The 18,006-nt window shown below is 40.3% G+C and overlaps 4 protein-coding genes across 5 annotated transcripts in view; 2 read left to right on the top strand and 2 right to left on the bottom strand.

Annotated features, from left to right (window-relative positions):
- The first annotated feature begins 2,042 nt into the window (after positions 1 to 2,042).
- Positions 2,043 to 3,964, top strand: LOC143911630 (UPF0415 protein C7orf25 homolog). Its single transcript, XM_077430603.1, has 7 exons — positions 2,043 to 2,283; positions 2,363 to 2,683; positions 2,754 to 2,893; positions 2,969 to 3,186; positions 3,258 to 3,392; positions 3,490 to 3,632; positions 3,735 to 3,964. The coding sequence occupies exons 1-7, from the start codon at positions 2,137 to 2,139 to the stop codon at positions 3,822 to 3,824; spliced, it is 1,194 nt and encodes a 397-aa protein (XP_077286729.1). The 5' UTR covers positions 2,043 to 2,136; the 3' UTR covers positions 3,825 to 3,964.
- A 189-nt stretch (positions 3,965 to 4,153) lies between these two features.
- Mvd (mevalonate diphosphate decarboxylase) lies at positions 4,154 to 5,787 on the bottom strand. Its single transcript, XM_077430824.1, has one exon. The coding sequence runs from the start codon at positions 5,717 to 5,719 to the stop codon at positions 4,535 to 4,537; it is 1,185 nt and encodes a 394-aa protein (XP_077286950.1). The 5' UTR covers positions 5,720 to 5,787; the 3' UTR covers positions 4,154 to 4,534.
- Positions 5,788 to 13,079: 7,292 nt separating this feature from the next.
- Positions 13,080 to 16,646, top strand: LOC143911981 (uncharacterized). The gene has a single exon (XM_077431085.1). The coding sequence runs from the start codon at positions 13,080 to 13,082 to the stop codon at positions 15,330 to 15,332; it is 2,253 nt and encodes a 750-aa protein (XP_077287211.1). The 3' UTR covers positions 15,333 to 16,646.
- MtnE (Metallothionein E) overlaps positions 16,384 to 18,006 on the bottom strand; it is a 2,261-nt gene continuing 638 nt past the window's right edge. Inside the window, exons 2-3 of one of the 2 annotated variants that reach the window (XM_077431196.1) lie at positions 17,828 to 17,967; positions 16,384 to 17,644 (exon numbers count right to left, since the gene is read on the bottom strand). In XM_077431196.1, the coding sequence (XP_077287322.1) occupies positions 16,752 to 17,644; positions 17,828 to 17,942 (1,008 nt within the window). In that variant the 5' untranslated portion in view covers positions 17,943 to 17,967 and the 3' untranslated portion in view covers positions 16,384 to 16,751. Of the gene's footprint in view, positions 17,968 to 18,006 lie in introns of both variants that reach the window. The other variant, XM_077431195.1, reaches the window with a different exon arrangement.

Genomic DNA, 18,006 nt, shown 5'->3' with positions numbered 1-18,006 from the left:
CGTTCCGCTTGAGTTTAATATAACGACTACAGGTGCATGTCGTCTGGGTTTCGGGAATGTAGTTTGTTGTTGCGGAATATTCTCGAATGTTTCGATGACGATGACGACGACGAGATTCCTACATGTCCATGATATGGTGAAAAGTTTGAATGCATTTAAATTAAAACTACGACCAAAATTAAAAGTAGACCAGTGGTTCTCAAGTGCGGCCACGGTGGCCGCATGCGGCCACTAGTGGATTTTACTGCGGCCACTAGCTACTTAATAGTAAATAATACTAATATTTAAAAAAATAATAATATATTTTAAAAACTACAAAAAAATAACTTAACAATAATAGAAACCATGCATCATTAACAAACTAAAATTATAGCGAAAAGCCTTGTTGACAGATGTTTAAAATGACAATTTTTCAATTTTATCTTCTATTAGTGATTTCATAGATAAGATGACAGACACAACTTCAAAATTAAAATTAAAACTTAAAATCTCTGAACCTGGAACTTGATAAAAGGTTCGAAGAATTGAATATTTTTCAAGCTGTTTCTTTTGTATCTTCCCCTTTTATTATGATGACAAATGAAAATTTCATAGTACTACAAAATAAATTTAAATTATTTTCAGTATTGAGATTAATTAACTGGGCTAACGTAAAATATGCATTATTAAAAAATTAGTCATGATCAAGTACTTAATAACCATTTTAATAATATTTCGGTTCAAAAATTTTGGTCGGAAATATACGTTGACAATAAAGATTTGGCAACAATTGCTTTATTAATATTGTCTATTTTTCCCACTACCGTATATTGCGAAAGATCATTCAGTGTAATGCACTTTATTAAAAAAAAAATTTAGAAACCAGCTGACAGACGCAAACTTAGAAGCAGCAATGCGGCTTGAATTGGAAGAAAGGAGTATTGAGAAATTTCCATTTGCATTATTATTAAATAAATAGATACCAAAATGTTAAAATTTCTTTTATTTTATGAATAAATTGATCCACTTTTTTGTAACTTTAATTTATTTGATTAAATTTGGTGCGGCCACCAGACATTTCCATGGGACCAATATTATCACCTGTGCGGCCACGGTAAAATTTCGCCTGAGAACCACTGCCGTAGACCACTACGGTAGACCACTTTTTAACCATGAAATTGCTGAAGATACCATAAAATAAATTTGAAGAATATGGTAAAATTATCAACGATATAAGTGGTTAGTTTCCATGAAGATTTGGCGATTTCCGAAAAATTGAGATAGGCTTGGCAATTATACGAGATCAATTGCAATATATATTGATAGCGTATCGACGGAGTTATAAATTAAGATTATATATTTACAGTGGGATGCTGATTTAAGGGAATTACATACACCGTTATGAAGAAATTTGCAAATTTTACGACGCCCTTTAAAAAAAATACGGAAAAATTCGACAAACTTAGAGATTTTGCTCAAAAAATGTTGATGGTTTATTGATCAACCTAAATATGTAAACAAACATTTTCAATCATTAATATCAAAAAAAATTCTTTACAATCAAGCATCACAGATGAAAATTTACAAGCATTTTTAAGAATTTCAACTACAAATTTTTCTCCGGAAATTAAAAAAACTGTTAAAAATGTAAAACAGTTTCATTCGTCAAATTAAATTGTTGTTTGGTATGAAATTTAAAAAAAAATGTTTTAATTCCTTTCACGATAATAAATATTGTATATCTAAAAATAGTATTTTACTTGCGGCCCACCGCTCATTTTTAATTTCTAATGTGGCCCTTCATCCAAAAAGTTCGCCCAGGCCTGATCTAGATGGATTAAATTTTCGAGTGCCAGATGTTTTAATGACGTCTGCGAGACTGCTTTGTGCGGAATAATCCCAATTATTCATCTGTGTAGTTTTTGTATAAGATTTTTTATTTAAAATCCAAATACCCCCGTGCGGCGGGCAAAGCCTGAAAAAATATACGTCTTTATTAAAATGAACGGATAAACTTAGCTCATGTAAAAAATTAAATGAATGGATAAACCTTTGTTTTTTAGATAAACAAACAGAAAAAAAGGAGTAAAGATCGCCTGGTCTTAATTTGTGCCGTTATGACGATCTCACCTGTCAATTTCTCGTTTGACAGTTGTCATGGCGGACACTGATGTGGCTGCCGACCTCGAGAAAAAAATTTTGTTCGGAAATGAATTGGCGGACAGATTGCTTCCAATCGTACAAATCGATGGCGTCTATAAAATACGAAAAAAAATTCAACAAGAAGTGTCATTCTTGAAAAAGGTTCTACATATGTATATCAGTAATAACTGCGATTGTGCAATATTGCGAAATTATTACATTAGATATTTCCACTTTGCAGCTTAAGTCTTCTCAATTTGTTAAGAAAGAACAATTGTCATGTTCGAACCTACGTCATCTCAGCGCAGTCGTTGAATGTGCCTTAAGACCCGGTGTGATAGCCCTCAGCAAAGTATTTCATACTAACGACGGCAACCGAGTAAGCATTGACGTAATTAGTGATAATGGAAGAATATGGACTAAAGTTATAGCACGTAATCCTAGATCCCTTTCGGCTTTGAGCCACGGAAACGCATCGTACGGAGCCAGATCTGTCCTTGACCAGGCCGAAGACTACTTAAGTTGCGCAATCCAACATCCATGTTTCTACCAAACGCCCCAAGTTAGTTGCATTCGATCGTTTAAAATTTCATCTTTCATATTAAATACATTCACATAAAATTTGTATGTAGGTTGTTTTCGAATTCGTCAGTGGCATTGAAGACGTGTTGGCTATGAAATTACAAAATCTCGGAATTATAGTAAAAGGTGAACTAATTGCGACAGAATCTTTTAACGTGTCCGATAATGAATTCAGCGATACCGATTCGAGGTACAGACAACACTGACGATAAAATAATATTTGTTATTGTACGTGTCCACAACATGTTTGTATGTACGATTTCAGTGAAACGATTCTGAAAAACGATGATAAGCAGATTAATATTGAAAATCAAATAACCGAAGTGGACACACTAAACCTCGATGTCACTACGATGATGGCATACGTCAGCAATCTTACAAATGGACACTGCAACTTCGTCTTTAAACAGCCACTGTTAAGTCAGCAGGCAGCCTGGGAAGCTCAAAGGCCCGTCAAACCTGATCTGGAGCGTTTATTTCAAGGTAACGTTGCTTTTAATATCTGCATATTTTCAATCGCAGATAAAAGTTGAAGTCCGTAATATGGATTACAGGTAAAACGCTTATTTGTTGCGAAGCTGCTTGGGACGATTTCAGCAAAATCGTCAATATTCTCGGAGGTCCTAATGAAAAATTGAGGACTGACCAACTTAGAGAACGATTAACCGTGATGCCGGACGATCAAAATGGTACAAATCTTTCAAATTTTCGATATTTTCAAATTTATGTTATTTATATTAATTATTCTATCATACCAACGACGAAACGATCGCGCTTATTTCAAAGGTCCTGATGATATTAAAAGAGCTGAACTGAAAGTCAAAGGAAGAATTAGGTTACGTTCAAAGATCGTTTTTAATTTTGGCCAAAGAGTTCGAGCGCTGACCGTTTCCGCTAATGAAGGTTTCGTAAGAGCAGCCAAACAACAAGTAAATAATGAAGTTACATACATATGTACACATTACAAAGTATCATGTTTATCGTGATATACATATGTACATATTTATGTATATTTTCGCTTATACTTTTAGGGAATATCGTACGCTGCCATCATCCACGAATCGAGAGCGCTGACCGAACAAAAAGAAGCCACAGCTACCGTCCTCAATGTTAAAAAATAATCATTGACAATATTTTAGAATATTCATACTGACCATGCTTACACTTTATACCTACCTATACAAATAAAGTTAAAATAACCAAATATACAACATATCTTGCCGTTTTTATTTCATAATACATATGTACAATTTTAAAGTTGAAAAAAGAAAACTCAATAATTTTGTAACCTAATATATATATATTTTTTAATATATTACCTATATACATATAAATACATATAAAAATTCGTACACCACAATATGTATAATATAACAACATAATACAGAACTGATGAAAATTTGTGCAGGCGGATCAATGCAATTATTATTTTATTTGTATTTTTATCCAATTATGAATGAAAACCAAATATTACACATCCATTTTGTTGCGAACTTGAGATATTCACATCATAAAACGAAACTTACGAGAGTACAATATACATATTTCTATATGCATGATAACCGATATGAAAAAAGCTAGAAACTCAGTTAAATTTTCTTAACTGAGGTTTTCATAAACGTACACACAATAAATGTACTCAACCTCATATCCATTACAGGGTGATTAATCTACTCAAGGCACGGTAAATATTACTAATAAGCATCGCCAAATGAACTACATAGTGTTTACAAAAATCAGTCTTCCACCAATAGATTCACTTTATAAATTCGATTTGTTAAAAGTTGATAACAACCATTGAGATTGTTCGCCCATCACCACAGTTCTAATATCACAAAAACTTTGGCAAACCAGCTTCATCCATGAGGTGTCCGTTTACGTCGATCACCTCGTATGGCCCATCTCCTATGCTCGTATGAATTAAATACTTGATCAAATTCTTCTTATGTTTCTCGAATACCATCCCACTCCTAACGAACTCGGGCAACGGCGCTTCTACCATCACATTCCCCTTAACATACTCTACGTCTTTGTCCAAATCAGATGGAAACGTCTCTTTGACCAGACTGTAAGCGAACGGAATCTGATCTTCGAGCATGTACAGACAAGCGTTTGGACCCGCGTCGAAAGTGTACGCTATCTTATTCGAACCGCAAGCCTCATTGTACGAATGCACCATTCGGATTATAGCATGAGAGACATCGTTCGTGTAAACGCAAGGAGGATACGTATCGGAAGCCACGGCGTGAAATTGATTACTATCTTTCATGGTTATCTCGGCGAAAGTTTCGAAATCTCGCTCCAAGATGGCCTTTTTGATCGAAGCCGTCCGTTTGGGGACACACTCGGACACTCTATATTTGAGCAATTCGGACGTGCGAACGCTGATTTGCATGCCATTCGTCGAGCTGATCTTTTTACGGTCGTCGCTGACTACTAGGATTAATACTCTCATCTGAGGCCAATGTTGAGCGGGAACTATTTGGGTAGCTATCGAGTCGGAGCCGTCTGGAAGTGTTCCGGAGTGCCATTGGACAAAACCTCCATATAGACTACGACAAGCGCTCCCGGAGCCGAGCCTGGCGATGCCGGTGAGATCTCCTTTGAGGTGATAGAGCTTGGATAGAGCGGCCACTAAGCAAGCGTAACCGGCGGCCGATGATGCCAAACCAGCAGCAGTTGGAAAATTGTTCTCTGAACATATGTGAATGTGATAATCGAGTTGTTGTTCGGGAACTGATTGCTGAAGTGTGGCCCTGTTTTTCACTTCGTCGATGCACGCCTGTACTCTTTGATTGATGGGTTGTTCCGATTTGTTCAGCCACAGGCGGTGGGACGAGAATTGAGGAGAGGCCAGTACGGTGGTGGTGGCACACATATCGGAAGTGTCGAGGGTTCCACTGATCGAGTCGTTCAGAGGCAGTATCAGCTCGACGTCTCTCTTGCCCCAGTATTTGATGACGGCAATGTTGACCGGTGCCGAATAAGTGACGAGGCGCGTTCTCCCCGAGCTCATCTTTTTCAATTAGTGTCGACGACCACGTCACGACACGACACGTCCGACCCGTTCGCTCGCACAACCGCCTATCCGCTATTCCGCTATTCCGCTATTCCGCTATTCCGCTATTCCGCTCCCTACTCTCTACATCTCTCTGACATTTCTCGACGTGCGTATTCGCGCCAACGTTTTATGCTGCGTACGGACCAAACCAACGACGATTTTGGTCCAACGATTTAACCATCAGGATAAAACCAGTAGCGTACAAAATATCGAAATAAAAATTAAATTTAAAAATTGAAATTAAATTTCAAAATTAAAAATATTATTATTATATTAAAATTAAATTCAAATATCAAAATAAAATTATAATCAATATATTAAAATTAAAATAAAATATTGAAAGTTAAAACAGAACATGCCCAATTTAAATAAATTTTCGAGATTGACCTAAAATTAGATCATCAACAATCACATACAGATAATCCTCGACTTTTGTTTGTCGAAGATGTTTTGACTTACGTAGATACGCACTAAGATCGAAAAAAAATCAAAGAATTATTATTTTTACTTCCCCGTAATGCGCAGTTACTGGGCATATATCATTTGTTAGTATGGGTGACCGAGTGATGGTTTCAACCCGAGACGTTGTCGGTTTTAACAAAGGAAATTTTTTTGTCTTCAATTGTTTCTCTCGTCGAAATAAATCAATTAATTTAATCATTTCAGAGGTAAATTTTATCGGATAATGTCTTCAATTGTTTCTCTCGTCGAAATAAATCAAATAATTAAATCCATCTCAGAGGTAAAATTTATCGGATAATGTGTGATTATTAATTTTATTTCGACGAAAGAAAAAAAAACCCTTTGACAAATCACCGACATTTTTTTTGTTAAATATTTCATCGACGGCGAAACACATTGGTGTATCGTGACGACTTATAAGAAACAATAACAAGGTTTTTTTCGCTCGTAATTATAATATTTCTCTGGTTGTAATGCATAATATAAGCATTTTCTATCAAAATGTACGAGGCCTTAAATCTAAACTGGATGAATTAGGTTCTAACTCGGCTATTCAATGTGCTGACATCCTGGTACTAACGGAAACCTGGCTTGACGACTCTGTGCATGATTCTTTTTAATTTACATTAATGACATCTCAAAAATAATTTAGTATTCAGACTATCTTTTATTCGCCGATGACCTTAAGCTTTTTAAGACAGTTAAGTCTCATAGTGACGCAGCCCTTCTCCAATTGGACTTAGATGCGCTGTCAAGTTGGTCTGTCGATAATAAATTATTTTTTAGCATTCAAAAATGCTGTGTTCTCAATGTGACAAGATCTTCAAATCGCTTGATTTATCCATATCGCCTAAGTGGTGTTGAATTAAAGTTTGTAGATGAATATTGTGATTTGGGGGTCTTGTTCTCGAATAATTTTCAATTTAAACGACACATAGACAATATTTGTTTGCGTGCAACAAAAATGCTGGGATTCTTACTAAGAGTTAGCAAACCTTTCCAGAGTACGTTGGTGCTTAAAATTCTTTATGAATCTTTAGTACGTAGTATTCTAGAATTTTCTTCTATTATATGGAATCCTACCCATATAACTCATTCATTGAAGATTGAGAGAATCCAAAAACGGTTTCTCAGATATCTTTATTTGAAACAGTATGGTTATTATCCTTGGCTATATCCTAGTGCATTCCTATTAGGGGCGTTAGGTTTCAACTCATTGGAGTCTCGTCGGAATATGTTACTGGGAAGACACTTTTTAAGCTGTTGAATGGGATAATAAACAATCCTCAGGTTCTAAAGGAATTTAGGTTTAATGCACCTTGTAAATTCAGGGACTTGAGAAATCGTGATTTGTTTGTTCCTCCTGTGGCTCGCACAAATATGTTGTCAATGGCTCCTATATCTAGAGCGATATATCTGCTTAACAGGATTTCTGGTGAAATTGACCTCTTCAATATAAAATATACTAATCTGGTTGGGTGGTTGTTGAGGAATGCCAGTGGTTGATTTTGCCTATTATAAATATTAATGATTGTTATTACTTTATCTATGTTTTTTCTTTTTTTTATGATTTTAATGATGTTGTGTTACTATTGTTATTATTATAAGTTATTATTACTGTTATCATGTTATTATTACTGAATGACCGGCCACAGCGACGCGTTGGAGATCTCTGTAATGTCACTGTGGCTTATATGTTAAATAAATAAATAAAAAATAAAAAAAATATCGTCGTAATTCAAAACATTGTTGTAATTCAAAACATCAACGATGATCTAATTTTAGCTCAATCTTGCTCGTTAGCTTAATTTTTTTATTTAATTTTTATTTCGATATTTTGTACGCTACTGGTTTTAAAAGTTGGCCCAAAATCGTTGTTGGTTAAATATTTCCGAAGGGGGAAACACAGTAGTTATCGTGACGACTTAAAAGAAACAATAACAAGGTTTTTTTCGCTCGTAATTATAATATTTCTCTGGTTGTAATGCGCATCGTCGTAATTCAAAACATTATTGTAATTCAAAACATCAACGATGATCTAATTTTAGCTCAATCTCGCTCGTTAGCTTAATTTTGATATTTAATTTCAATTTTTTTTATTTAATTTTTATTTCGATATTTTGTACGCTACTGGTTTTAAAAGTTGGCCCAAAATCGTCGTTGGTTTGGTGCGTACGGACCATTACATACTTTCTATTCTCCACATTTCAAACTAGGAAAAATTCTTGAATATGTATGATGCGTCGTGCGACTAATATTTCTATTCAAATTAACGAAACCTTTATTACAGCTCTATCTTGGGAATATACTCGTACATATGTACATCCGTATGCACATTCCGCTTCAGTGTCAACAAACTTTTTTTCGAACAACTTAACCTATCAATTAATTTAATAAAAAACAACTTTTTCGGTAAATAATTTATTTAAAGCCACGACTATAAATTTGATTGCAGGACATATTCGCCTCACTATTAACTGTGTGATGATAGAATGTAGATCTAACAAATTATCATCATCATCATCATATCATATCATATAGTATATATGTATATAATAGCGCTATTCTGTATGTGTGTGTATCCGCGATGCACTTATACCGCGATGACAATGCATTTACAACCTTTGAACAATACGCGGCACCTTCTGGATCCGGTGACTAAGTATATAATAGTCGTTCCGATTCGACATACATATGTACGTCACAGTTAAAACACTGCCAGCAAAATGTACGAATATAAAACGAACATAATAACAGATCAAGAAAACGCTTCTATATATATATATATATATATACTGTTTGCTACCAATGTTTCCTCTAGGGCAAGTCTCGGTGCATTTAGTACCATCTATTGAAAATGTCAAGGATAGCCGCTTCCATGGTAGCAAGTCTTCGCCGGGCCGAATTCAGAACTGAATGGAAGCAACTGGTTGCTAGTCACGATCCTCAGTGATGACTGATGAGGCATCCGACAGCGGTAATAATTGAAAAATTTATTTAATTAATTAATTTTTCTATTGGTGTTTTATATTGTTTATATGAAGGTAGTTTTTACCATTTTTTTTTTCATATTAAATAATCTATACATATAAAACACTAATGTTTGGGCTATTTGGGTGGTCATTGGTTGGGTGGGAAAACACGTTCGATTTATTTATTTTTTTGCGCAGGGGGCGCAGCCAGATGGGGCCCCGCCGGGGGCACAGCCCCCATGGGGTCCCGCGGAAGGCGCCACAGGGGGCACAGCCCCCATAGGGTCCCGCCGAAGGGGGCAAAGCACCCTGTGGCCCCGCCGAGCGGACACAGCCTCCATGGGGCCCCGCACCGCTCCTAATAAAATAAATATATATATATATATATATATATATATATATATATTTATTTATTTATTTTTTTTTAATTTTTTCGATTTATTTTTTAATTTTTTAAAAAAATACAACACAGGAACGATACATTTCTTTAAAATTTTTTTTTTTTATTTCATAACTTAATATGACTCAACACTAGTTATTTTATATTTTTACATATGGATGTTCTTTTCGACTTTTAAAAAGAGCACATACTACATACACATATTGTAGGTAATTGCAACTATTCCATAAGTTATTCATAATATTAGGTATATTATATAATATGTAAGTAAGTATACGCATTGTACTTTCAATAAACGCAGATTTTCGATTCGATGTGTTAAAATTATAAAAATTTTAAATTGAAGTTAATTTTATAACCTGGTTTATCTGATTCGTTGATACCAGTGCCGGTTTAGGGGGTATAAGTTAGGGCGCCGAACAATGTCCCAAAGGCGCTTTAAAATTTAAAATTAGCGCCAAAAGCCATTCAAAATTTTAGATTAGAGCGCCAAAGGCGAAAGTTCTTTCTAAGGGTGTTTAGAAAAAATTGCCCGAGGGCGCCATCGGGTGTAAGGCCGGCACTGGTTAATACTCTATAATATTGGTGTATTTACTTTGAAATTTAATAAAGAGTATTAACTGCTTACTATAATACTATATTTTGTTTTTAATCTGGTTGCCATTTTTGTAATTCCAAAAATATCGAATAATTTCGTTTTCGTTTTATTTTTAGTCCCCGTTTGTAATATAATAATATATGACGTATGTCGAAAAAATTAAATTACCTATTTTTTAAGGATTCTCTTTGTATCTACATATGTATATACTGTACTTTTTCTTCTAAATTGTCGATATTTTTATAATATTTTTGAACTTTTGACATATAATACTACGTAATACGCGGGTTAACTTTCAAGCAACAATAAACATAGTAATCTTGTAACTTTCATTGTCTTGAATTGTCAATTTTCAGACAATTAACCCATTTTTACGTAAAAAAAATATAGCAACGGTGACGCTCCATAATGCTCTCTTCGATGAAAATAAGTGTAATTCAAACTTGAAATCGATATTTTTAGATATAATTATAATAAATAAATTTCCGAAAATAATATTTATAATATGAAATTAGTAGAAACTGTACGTTGACTCCGATTGACTAAATAAGAGATAAAAATGACCACTAACACGAAAGCCATGTGAAACGTAAAGGAGGTAAGTAAAAATCGGCCATTTAATTTCGTATGAACGCATGAACTTCGATATGGAAGATGGAATTACAAACATATACATATGTATACATTTGTACGCAGCATGCGTCGGGTCGTGTGATACAATACATTTCTTCAACAAAGGGTATTTTAAACGTCATAGTTAGTCTATTATTGTGTCAAATAATAGACTAAAATTTGATATTTATCTTGATGCGCTTAAAATTTTAAATTCGGTTCATCACCTTACGGTCTACTTCGTATCTACATGCAAATTTACACGTGTATTTTACATATTTCCATTGTGAACATATTGAAATTAAATCTCGACAAAAAGCTATTGGACGTGTGGAAAAGTAATTTTCGAAGATTAACGTCGAGTTTCAGCTTTTTTTCCGTTTTTTCAACACCAAAATTGCAATTTTCGAACATTTTTTTTCCGATTATATTTCCGATGTCGTCGTTTGTATTCGACGTGTATTATTATGACAAAATTCTCAATTCGACGTTATTGTAAAATTATTTATAAGAATCTTTCGGTCGACGCTAACCTAACGATCATGTTTTAGAATTGTACCCATTTTCATGCGAACTGCTCGAAAGGTTACGAACCCCTGACGTGTACGTTTTTTTTTATTATTCCACACAAAAGTACAAATTTTTAATAGTTTGCATCGAACGACGGGTAGAAATGAACAAATGAAGAGATCTTTTCGTAAACGAGTGTATAGATGCGATCGAACGAGGGTTCGAAGACAACGCTGGCCTCGGATATGGAAATAAATAAAAAAAATAATTAAAAATCTGGTACGATTGCGAAAAATCGTCCTCACTGTCATAATTGCACATCGCCGTCGACGAAGTAATCTTTAAGGAGAGGCTAGCAGAGGAGAGAGGAGAGGAGAGGAGAGGAGAGGAGAGTGAGGGCGAGGAATGAGGAGGGGTTCGAAGCGCGAAGGTTCCCGACCCCCGCGTGCGGCGCCACACGGCACACGGCAGCGCACGCATACTCTCGCAACTCGCTCTCGTATACGTATACGCGCCTCGGGGTGGCCACACCTCGCCTTCTTTCCGCGCGCGATGGGAACGCGTCGACTACTTTTCGATTGCGATTGTGATTGCTTTGCGCTTGCGTTTTCGACATTTTGGATATTTCGCACATTGTGATCGCGCACACGATAATCGTTGCAGCGAAAATATCCAGTTCTCGTCGGGATGATAGTTCGCGTACCTCAATCTCGATGGATGGAATTTTCGGGTGCCAGATATTCCGCGATCGAGATCTTATATAGCGGCGCGTGAAAAATCGCTTTGTGCAGAACTTCGCTCTGTCGATGTCTCTTTTCTCGACGGTCGAAAATCACAATCGTATCTGCGAGACGAATCTCGAATATCGTATCTCTAAGTATTATTTTTACGTATGCATGTATGAATTTTTACTTCGTACTTGCGAGTGGGACATTTTGTCACAAACGGAAATTTATATTCGGTTCAATCAAACGAGCGGGTATATTTTATATTCGTACATATTTTTACTATAAAACGAACGGTTCAGTGATTATTGCCCACAAAGCGCTAGCCCAAAAGTCACTAAAATCTCTATATCGGAACATCTGGCAGCCGAAAAGTCTATCATACCTAATGAGAACTCTAGTGCCAAATATTCCGTATTCGCGATTTTCATGGTAAAAATTGTCTTACGGACGATCGTAATGTGCGTAATAATTTAATTACCAAAACGATTAAAGCTCAGAGGGTAAATTGTAAAAAAATATTTCGATAAACAGTTTAAATAGACATTACTAATGGGTAAAAACGCAAGCTTATTCGTTTACATATGAACGAAATGTACGTATTTAATAATAAAATAATGCGATCGAAAGGGTGTCGGACGAAAAAATACGACGGCACTTTGAATAAGAAAGATAGAAAAGGGGAGAAAATATGAATCCGTTGGTCGTGGTATTTATCTATTTCGAGGACATATTCGACGGCGTAGGCGTCGAAAGGCTAGAAGAAAATTGGAATCGATTTAGAGTTTAGCGGAGGAGAGCGGGAAAGCGGAAAGTGGCCATCGCGGTCGCAATAGTAGTCCGAATAGTATTTATAGCTAAAGAAGAGGAAAAGTCGGCGGGGGCCGGGCGGGGGGCGCGCGTCGGGTGGTAACCCCGGGGGCGCGCGTGTGCGTGTGGCGAGTCGCGAGTCGCGTGCCTCCGCCCCCGCCCCGCCTCCGCCCCCGGGGCCCCGCAGTCGGCGTCGGCATGGGCATGAGCGCGCGCCACTAGCGCCATGGAGGAGGACTCCTACATCGTGTCCAACTTTCACTCGATCTGCCGCCTGTGTCTGCGCAAGAGCGGCCTCATGAGCCCCCTCTTCGAGCACGCGGCGCCTCCGCCCCCGCCTCCGCCGCCCCACGAGCCGCAGCCCCCCGCGCCCCTCTACGCGGCGCTCGCCGAGCTCGTCGCGCTCGCCATCTCGCCCGACGACGGCCTGCCTTCGCGCATCTGTCATCGCTGTCTCGTCCGCTCCGAGGAGTGCGTGCAGTTTCGCGCCCTCTGCGCCGCCTCCGACGCCAAGCTGCGTCGTCTCACCCGCAAGCTGCCCTCGCGCCCGCCGCCGCCCCCCGCCGCGGCGCCCCCCGCGCCCCCGCTCGCGCTCTCGCTGCCCCTGCCCCTGCCCCTACCCCTACCCCTGCCTCTCCCGCTCTCCCTGCCCCTGCCCCTGCCCCTGCCGCTGTCCCTGCCGCTGACCGTGCCGATGGTGCCGCATCCGCACCCGCACCCGCACCCGCACCCGCACCCGCACTCCCAACCGCACCCCGCCGAGCCGCAGCCGCCGGTGGCCGCGGCCGCGCAGCAGCCCTACGAGCCCGACCTGCCGCCCGAAGACAGCGTCGTGATGGTGGTCGACCCCAGCCTCGACTACGACACGTCGGACGCGTCCGACGCCGACCAGGACGGGGCGGACGTGGACGCGGAGGCGGAGGACGCGGACGCCGAGGCGGAAGCGGAAGCCGAGGACGCGGACGGGGAGGCGGAGGCGGAGGCGGACGGGGAGCGCGACGAGGTCGAGGGCGAGGGCGAGGGCCTAGAGGAGGAGGGCCTGGAGGAGGAGGGCGAAGGGCTGGCGAGCAAGGTGTTCATGTGCCAGTACTGCGACCAGGCGTTCACCGAGGCGGAGCGGTGCCGGCTGCACGAGCGGCTGGAGCACGACGCGCGCGCGCCGTGGGGCTGCGCGGCGTGCGGGCTGGTGTTCGCGGAGCGCGCGGGCCAGGCGGCACACGCGCGCGCCGTGCACGCGTGCGCGCGCCCCTACTCGTGCGCCACCTGCGACAAGGCGTTCGGCCGCCGCAGCGACCTGCGCAAGCACTCGGTCGTGCACACGGGCGTGCGCCCCTACCGCTGCCACTTCTGCCACAAGAGCTTCAGCCGCAACACCAACCTGTCGAAGCACCTGCGCATCCACTCGGGCCAGAAGCCGCACGTGTGCCCGCAGTGCCCGCGCAGCTTCATCTCCAAGGGCGACCTGTCGCGGCACGCGCTCGTGCACTCCGGCGCCAAGCCCTTCGCCTGCTCCGTCTGCTCGCTCACCTTCGGCCGGAGGGACAAGCTGGTGAAGCACGAGGCCCGGCACGCGCGCGCCGACCCCGAAACCGGCCCCCAACACCTCCACCAACACCAACAACAACAACAACAACAACAGCTACAACTACAACAACTACAGCTTCAACAACAACAACAACAACAACAGCAACAACTGCAACTACAACAACAACAACAGCAACTGCAACTGCAACACCACCATCACATGCTGCAGCGACAGCAGCTGCCGCACGAAAACATGGTCATCACGCTCGATCCGTACAAGAACCTGGAAGAGGAGGCGAACGCCGACCTGGACGGAGACGCCGACTCGTTCGCGACCCCCGACGTGGGATTCGACGAGCGGAGCCTGCTCGACCTGCCGAGGGTGCCCGACCACATCTCCGGCGAGGGCAGCTTCTCCTTTGAGCCGCGCCACCTTTTCAAGAGCGAGCCGTCGCCCGACGGCCTCTCCGACGACGGCGACCTCTTCAACGGCGAGATCAAGCAGGAAGACGACGAGCCCGTCAAAAACACTATACAGTGCCAGCTGTGTCCGAGACAGTTCTCGTCGCCGCTCGACTTCGGCAGCCACATGCAGCTGCACGAGGGCATCAAGAGCTTCCATTGCAAACAGTGCAACAAGACGTTCATGCGAAAGCGAGAGTTGGACCGGCACGCGATAGTGCACACCGGGTTCAAGCCGTACGAGTGCAACCAGTGCGACAAAAAGTTCGGCCGCAAGGACAAGCTGGTGCGGCACGAGAGGATACACGCCGACAAGAAAGACTTCCCTTGCTTCGACTGCCCGTCGTCGTTCTCCCGCAAGGACACGTTGATGGCCCACATCAAGACGCACTACCCGGACTTCGCCGACGTGCACCCCGACGCCGGCGTCGCATCCGACGACTTGGACGACATCGACAATATGGACGACGATCTGGTGGGACACCCCGGATGAGACCTATCGCCGTATATCGACGTTCTGACAGTTTTGAGTCGCATCGTTTAGACGTCGTCCGAAAAATGCAAAACTGTTACACCGTGGCCTTCATTATGATTTTCAAAACGTATCCGATGTACCGTTTAAAAGTTTTTCCTTCGCCGACTGCAAACGGCTGGCCAGTCGAAATGGATCGCTCCCACTTTATCGATAGGTAAAGGTTCTTCGACTCTACAAACTAGAGTCGCTTTTAGGTTTCAACTTGCAGACGTCGGGGTTCCGTGAAAACATTCTAGTTCTAAGGCATTTTATATTATATTATATATACGTATAGAGAGAAATCTAAATACATATGTTTTGTATTGAAAATATGATAATAGCGTAATGTGAAATTTGTAAATTATCACTTGAACGAAATAAATAAGATATCGATAAATCCAATACGTCGGCGGACGACGTGTCTAGTTTGTACGTTATAATTTTTACTATTCTTATTTTTTTTAATTAGGATAATGATTTCAACTGGTTCATTATAATCTTTAATGTCGCGACTTTTCTTTTCCTTAGTTAGTCTTACGTGTACTCGATTTGACAGGGTTGCGTGTTTTAAATTATTTTTTATATTACATAATTACAATTTTTGTATTCGTAAATATTATAACAATTTTTTTCTTACTTATAGACTTGCGTCGACTCGATGATGATGATTTTGATGCCGAGATATGTAAATATGTAACCGAAAGGATGGCACATCGGTCTACCATAAATATTTTTCATAGTGTATTTTTATAATAATCTATTATATATATACGGTGTCGACTCGACAGTCGATAATTAAGTTTATTTTGTAGTTTGTTTCATTATTACCTGAACGCACGGGAGAGTCCTTCATGTTTGAATCTCCCCCCCCTCCGGAGCAAAGAGCACGTTCTAAAAACACATTACGGTACATTTCTGTATCGGGGACGGTGGGGTAACCTTAAGTATTATTTATTGATTAATTTAGTAGTTAAATACAAAACATTTTGAAACTTGATTAGATAATACAATCGTTTTTTTTTTATTTTTTGTAATAATTTTCGACGTGTCAGTTTTTCCATCATTATTTTGTATGCAATGTACCTTTTTCTTTTTTGTTTGATTTGTAAGATGAGAATACTTATATGTGGATACGTGTCAATTTTTTTTTAATAATGTGCACGATGAGAATGTATAGAACGTCGCATCTCTCTGTATTATTTTAGTAATCTATTTTTCTTTTTCAATTGTTTTCTTACATTAATTATAATTATGTTTGATTATTATGAACAATAAATTATTTCACACAATTTTTTCAGTACTATGTTTTTATTTTATAATAGACCCCTACAAAATTAAATTTTGTACAAAAAAATCTGAAAACTGTAAACATCATATGTATATGTATGTAATTTAGAATTAGCATTTACAGTTGCCTTCGCATTTGCAAACGCATAAACATTTTCCCTCTCCTTTGCTGTCGCATTTGCAATTTCCTCCACATTTGCATTTTTCGGCGCATTTGCAATCGCAAGTGCATTTTCCTGCGTTCTTTCCAGCGCAATTACAATCTCCTCCGCATTTGCAATTAGGAGCTGCTCCAGTACATTTACAGTTGCCTTCGCATTTGCAAACGCATAAACATTTTTCCTCTCCTTTGCTGTCGCATTTGCAATTTCCTCCACATTTGCATTTTTCGGCGCATTTGCAATCGCAAGTGCATTTTCCTGCGTTCTTTCCAGCGCAGTTACAATCTATTCCGCATTTGCATCCGGTGGTTGTTGCTCCGGTACATTTACAGCTGCCTTCGCATTTGCAGACGCATAAGCATTTTCCGTCTCCTTTGCTATCGCATTTGCAATTTCCTCCACATTTGCACTTTTCGGCACATTTGCAATCGCAAGCGCACTTTCCTGCGTTCTTTCCAGCGCAGTTACAATCTCCTCCGCATTTGCATCCGGTGGTTGCTCCTCCGGTACATTTACAGTTGCCTTCGCATTTGCAAACGCATAAACATTTTCCCTCTCCTTTGCTGTCGCATTTGCAATTTCCTCCACATTTGCATTTTTGGGCACATTTGCAATCGCAGGCGCACTTTCCTGCGTTCTTTCCAGCGCAGTTACAATCTCTTCCGCATTTGCATCCGGTGGTTGCTGCTCCGGTACATTTACAGCTGCCTTCGCATTTGCAGACGCATAAGCATTTTCCGTCTCCTTTGCTATCGCATTTGCAATTTCCTCCACATTTGCATTTTTGGGCACATTTGCAATCGCAAGCGCACTTTCCTGCGTTCTTTCCAGCGCAGTTACAATCTGCTCCGCATTTGCATCCGGTGGTTGCTGCTCCGGTACATTTACAGTTGCCTTCGCATTTGCAGACGCATAAGCATTTTCCGTCTCCTTTGCTATCGCATTTGCAATTTCCTCCACATTTGCACTTTTCGGCACATTTGCAATCGCAAGCGCACTTTCCTGCTCTCTTTCCAGCGCAGTTACAATCTCCTCCGCATTTGCATCCGGTGGTTGGTGGTGCCCCGGTACATTTACAGTTGCCTTTGCATTGGCACGCGGCCGAAGTTTTTCCTTTTTCACCGCAACACGGTCGATCCATCTTCAATTGGGTGATATTCTGTATTCTGTAACAAGAACAAAAGGTTTAGTCGGTCGATTGGCAG

The sequence above is a fragment of the Arctopsyche grandis genome, chromosome 5 (assembly GCF_051622035.1).
Source record: "Arctopsyche grandis isolate Sample6627 chromosome 5, ASM5162203v2, whole genome shotgun sequence".
Classification (NCBI taxonomy): Eukaryota; Metazoa; Arthropoda; class Insecta; order Trichoptera; family Hydropsychidae; genus Arctopsyche; species Arctopsyche grandis.
Note: the sequence above shows the minus strand (reverse complement) of the source record. Positions and strands in the feature narration are given on the sequence as shown.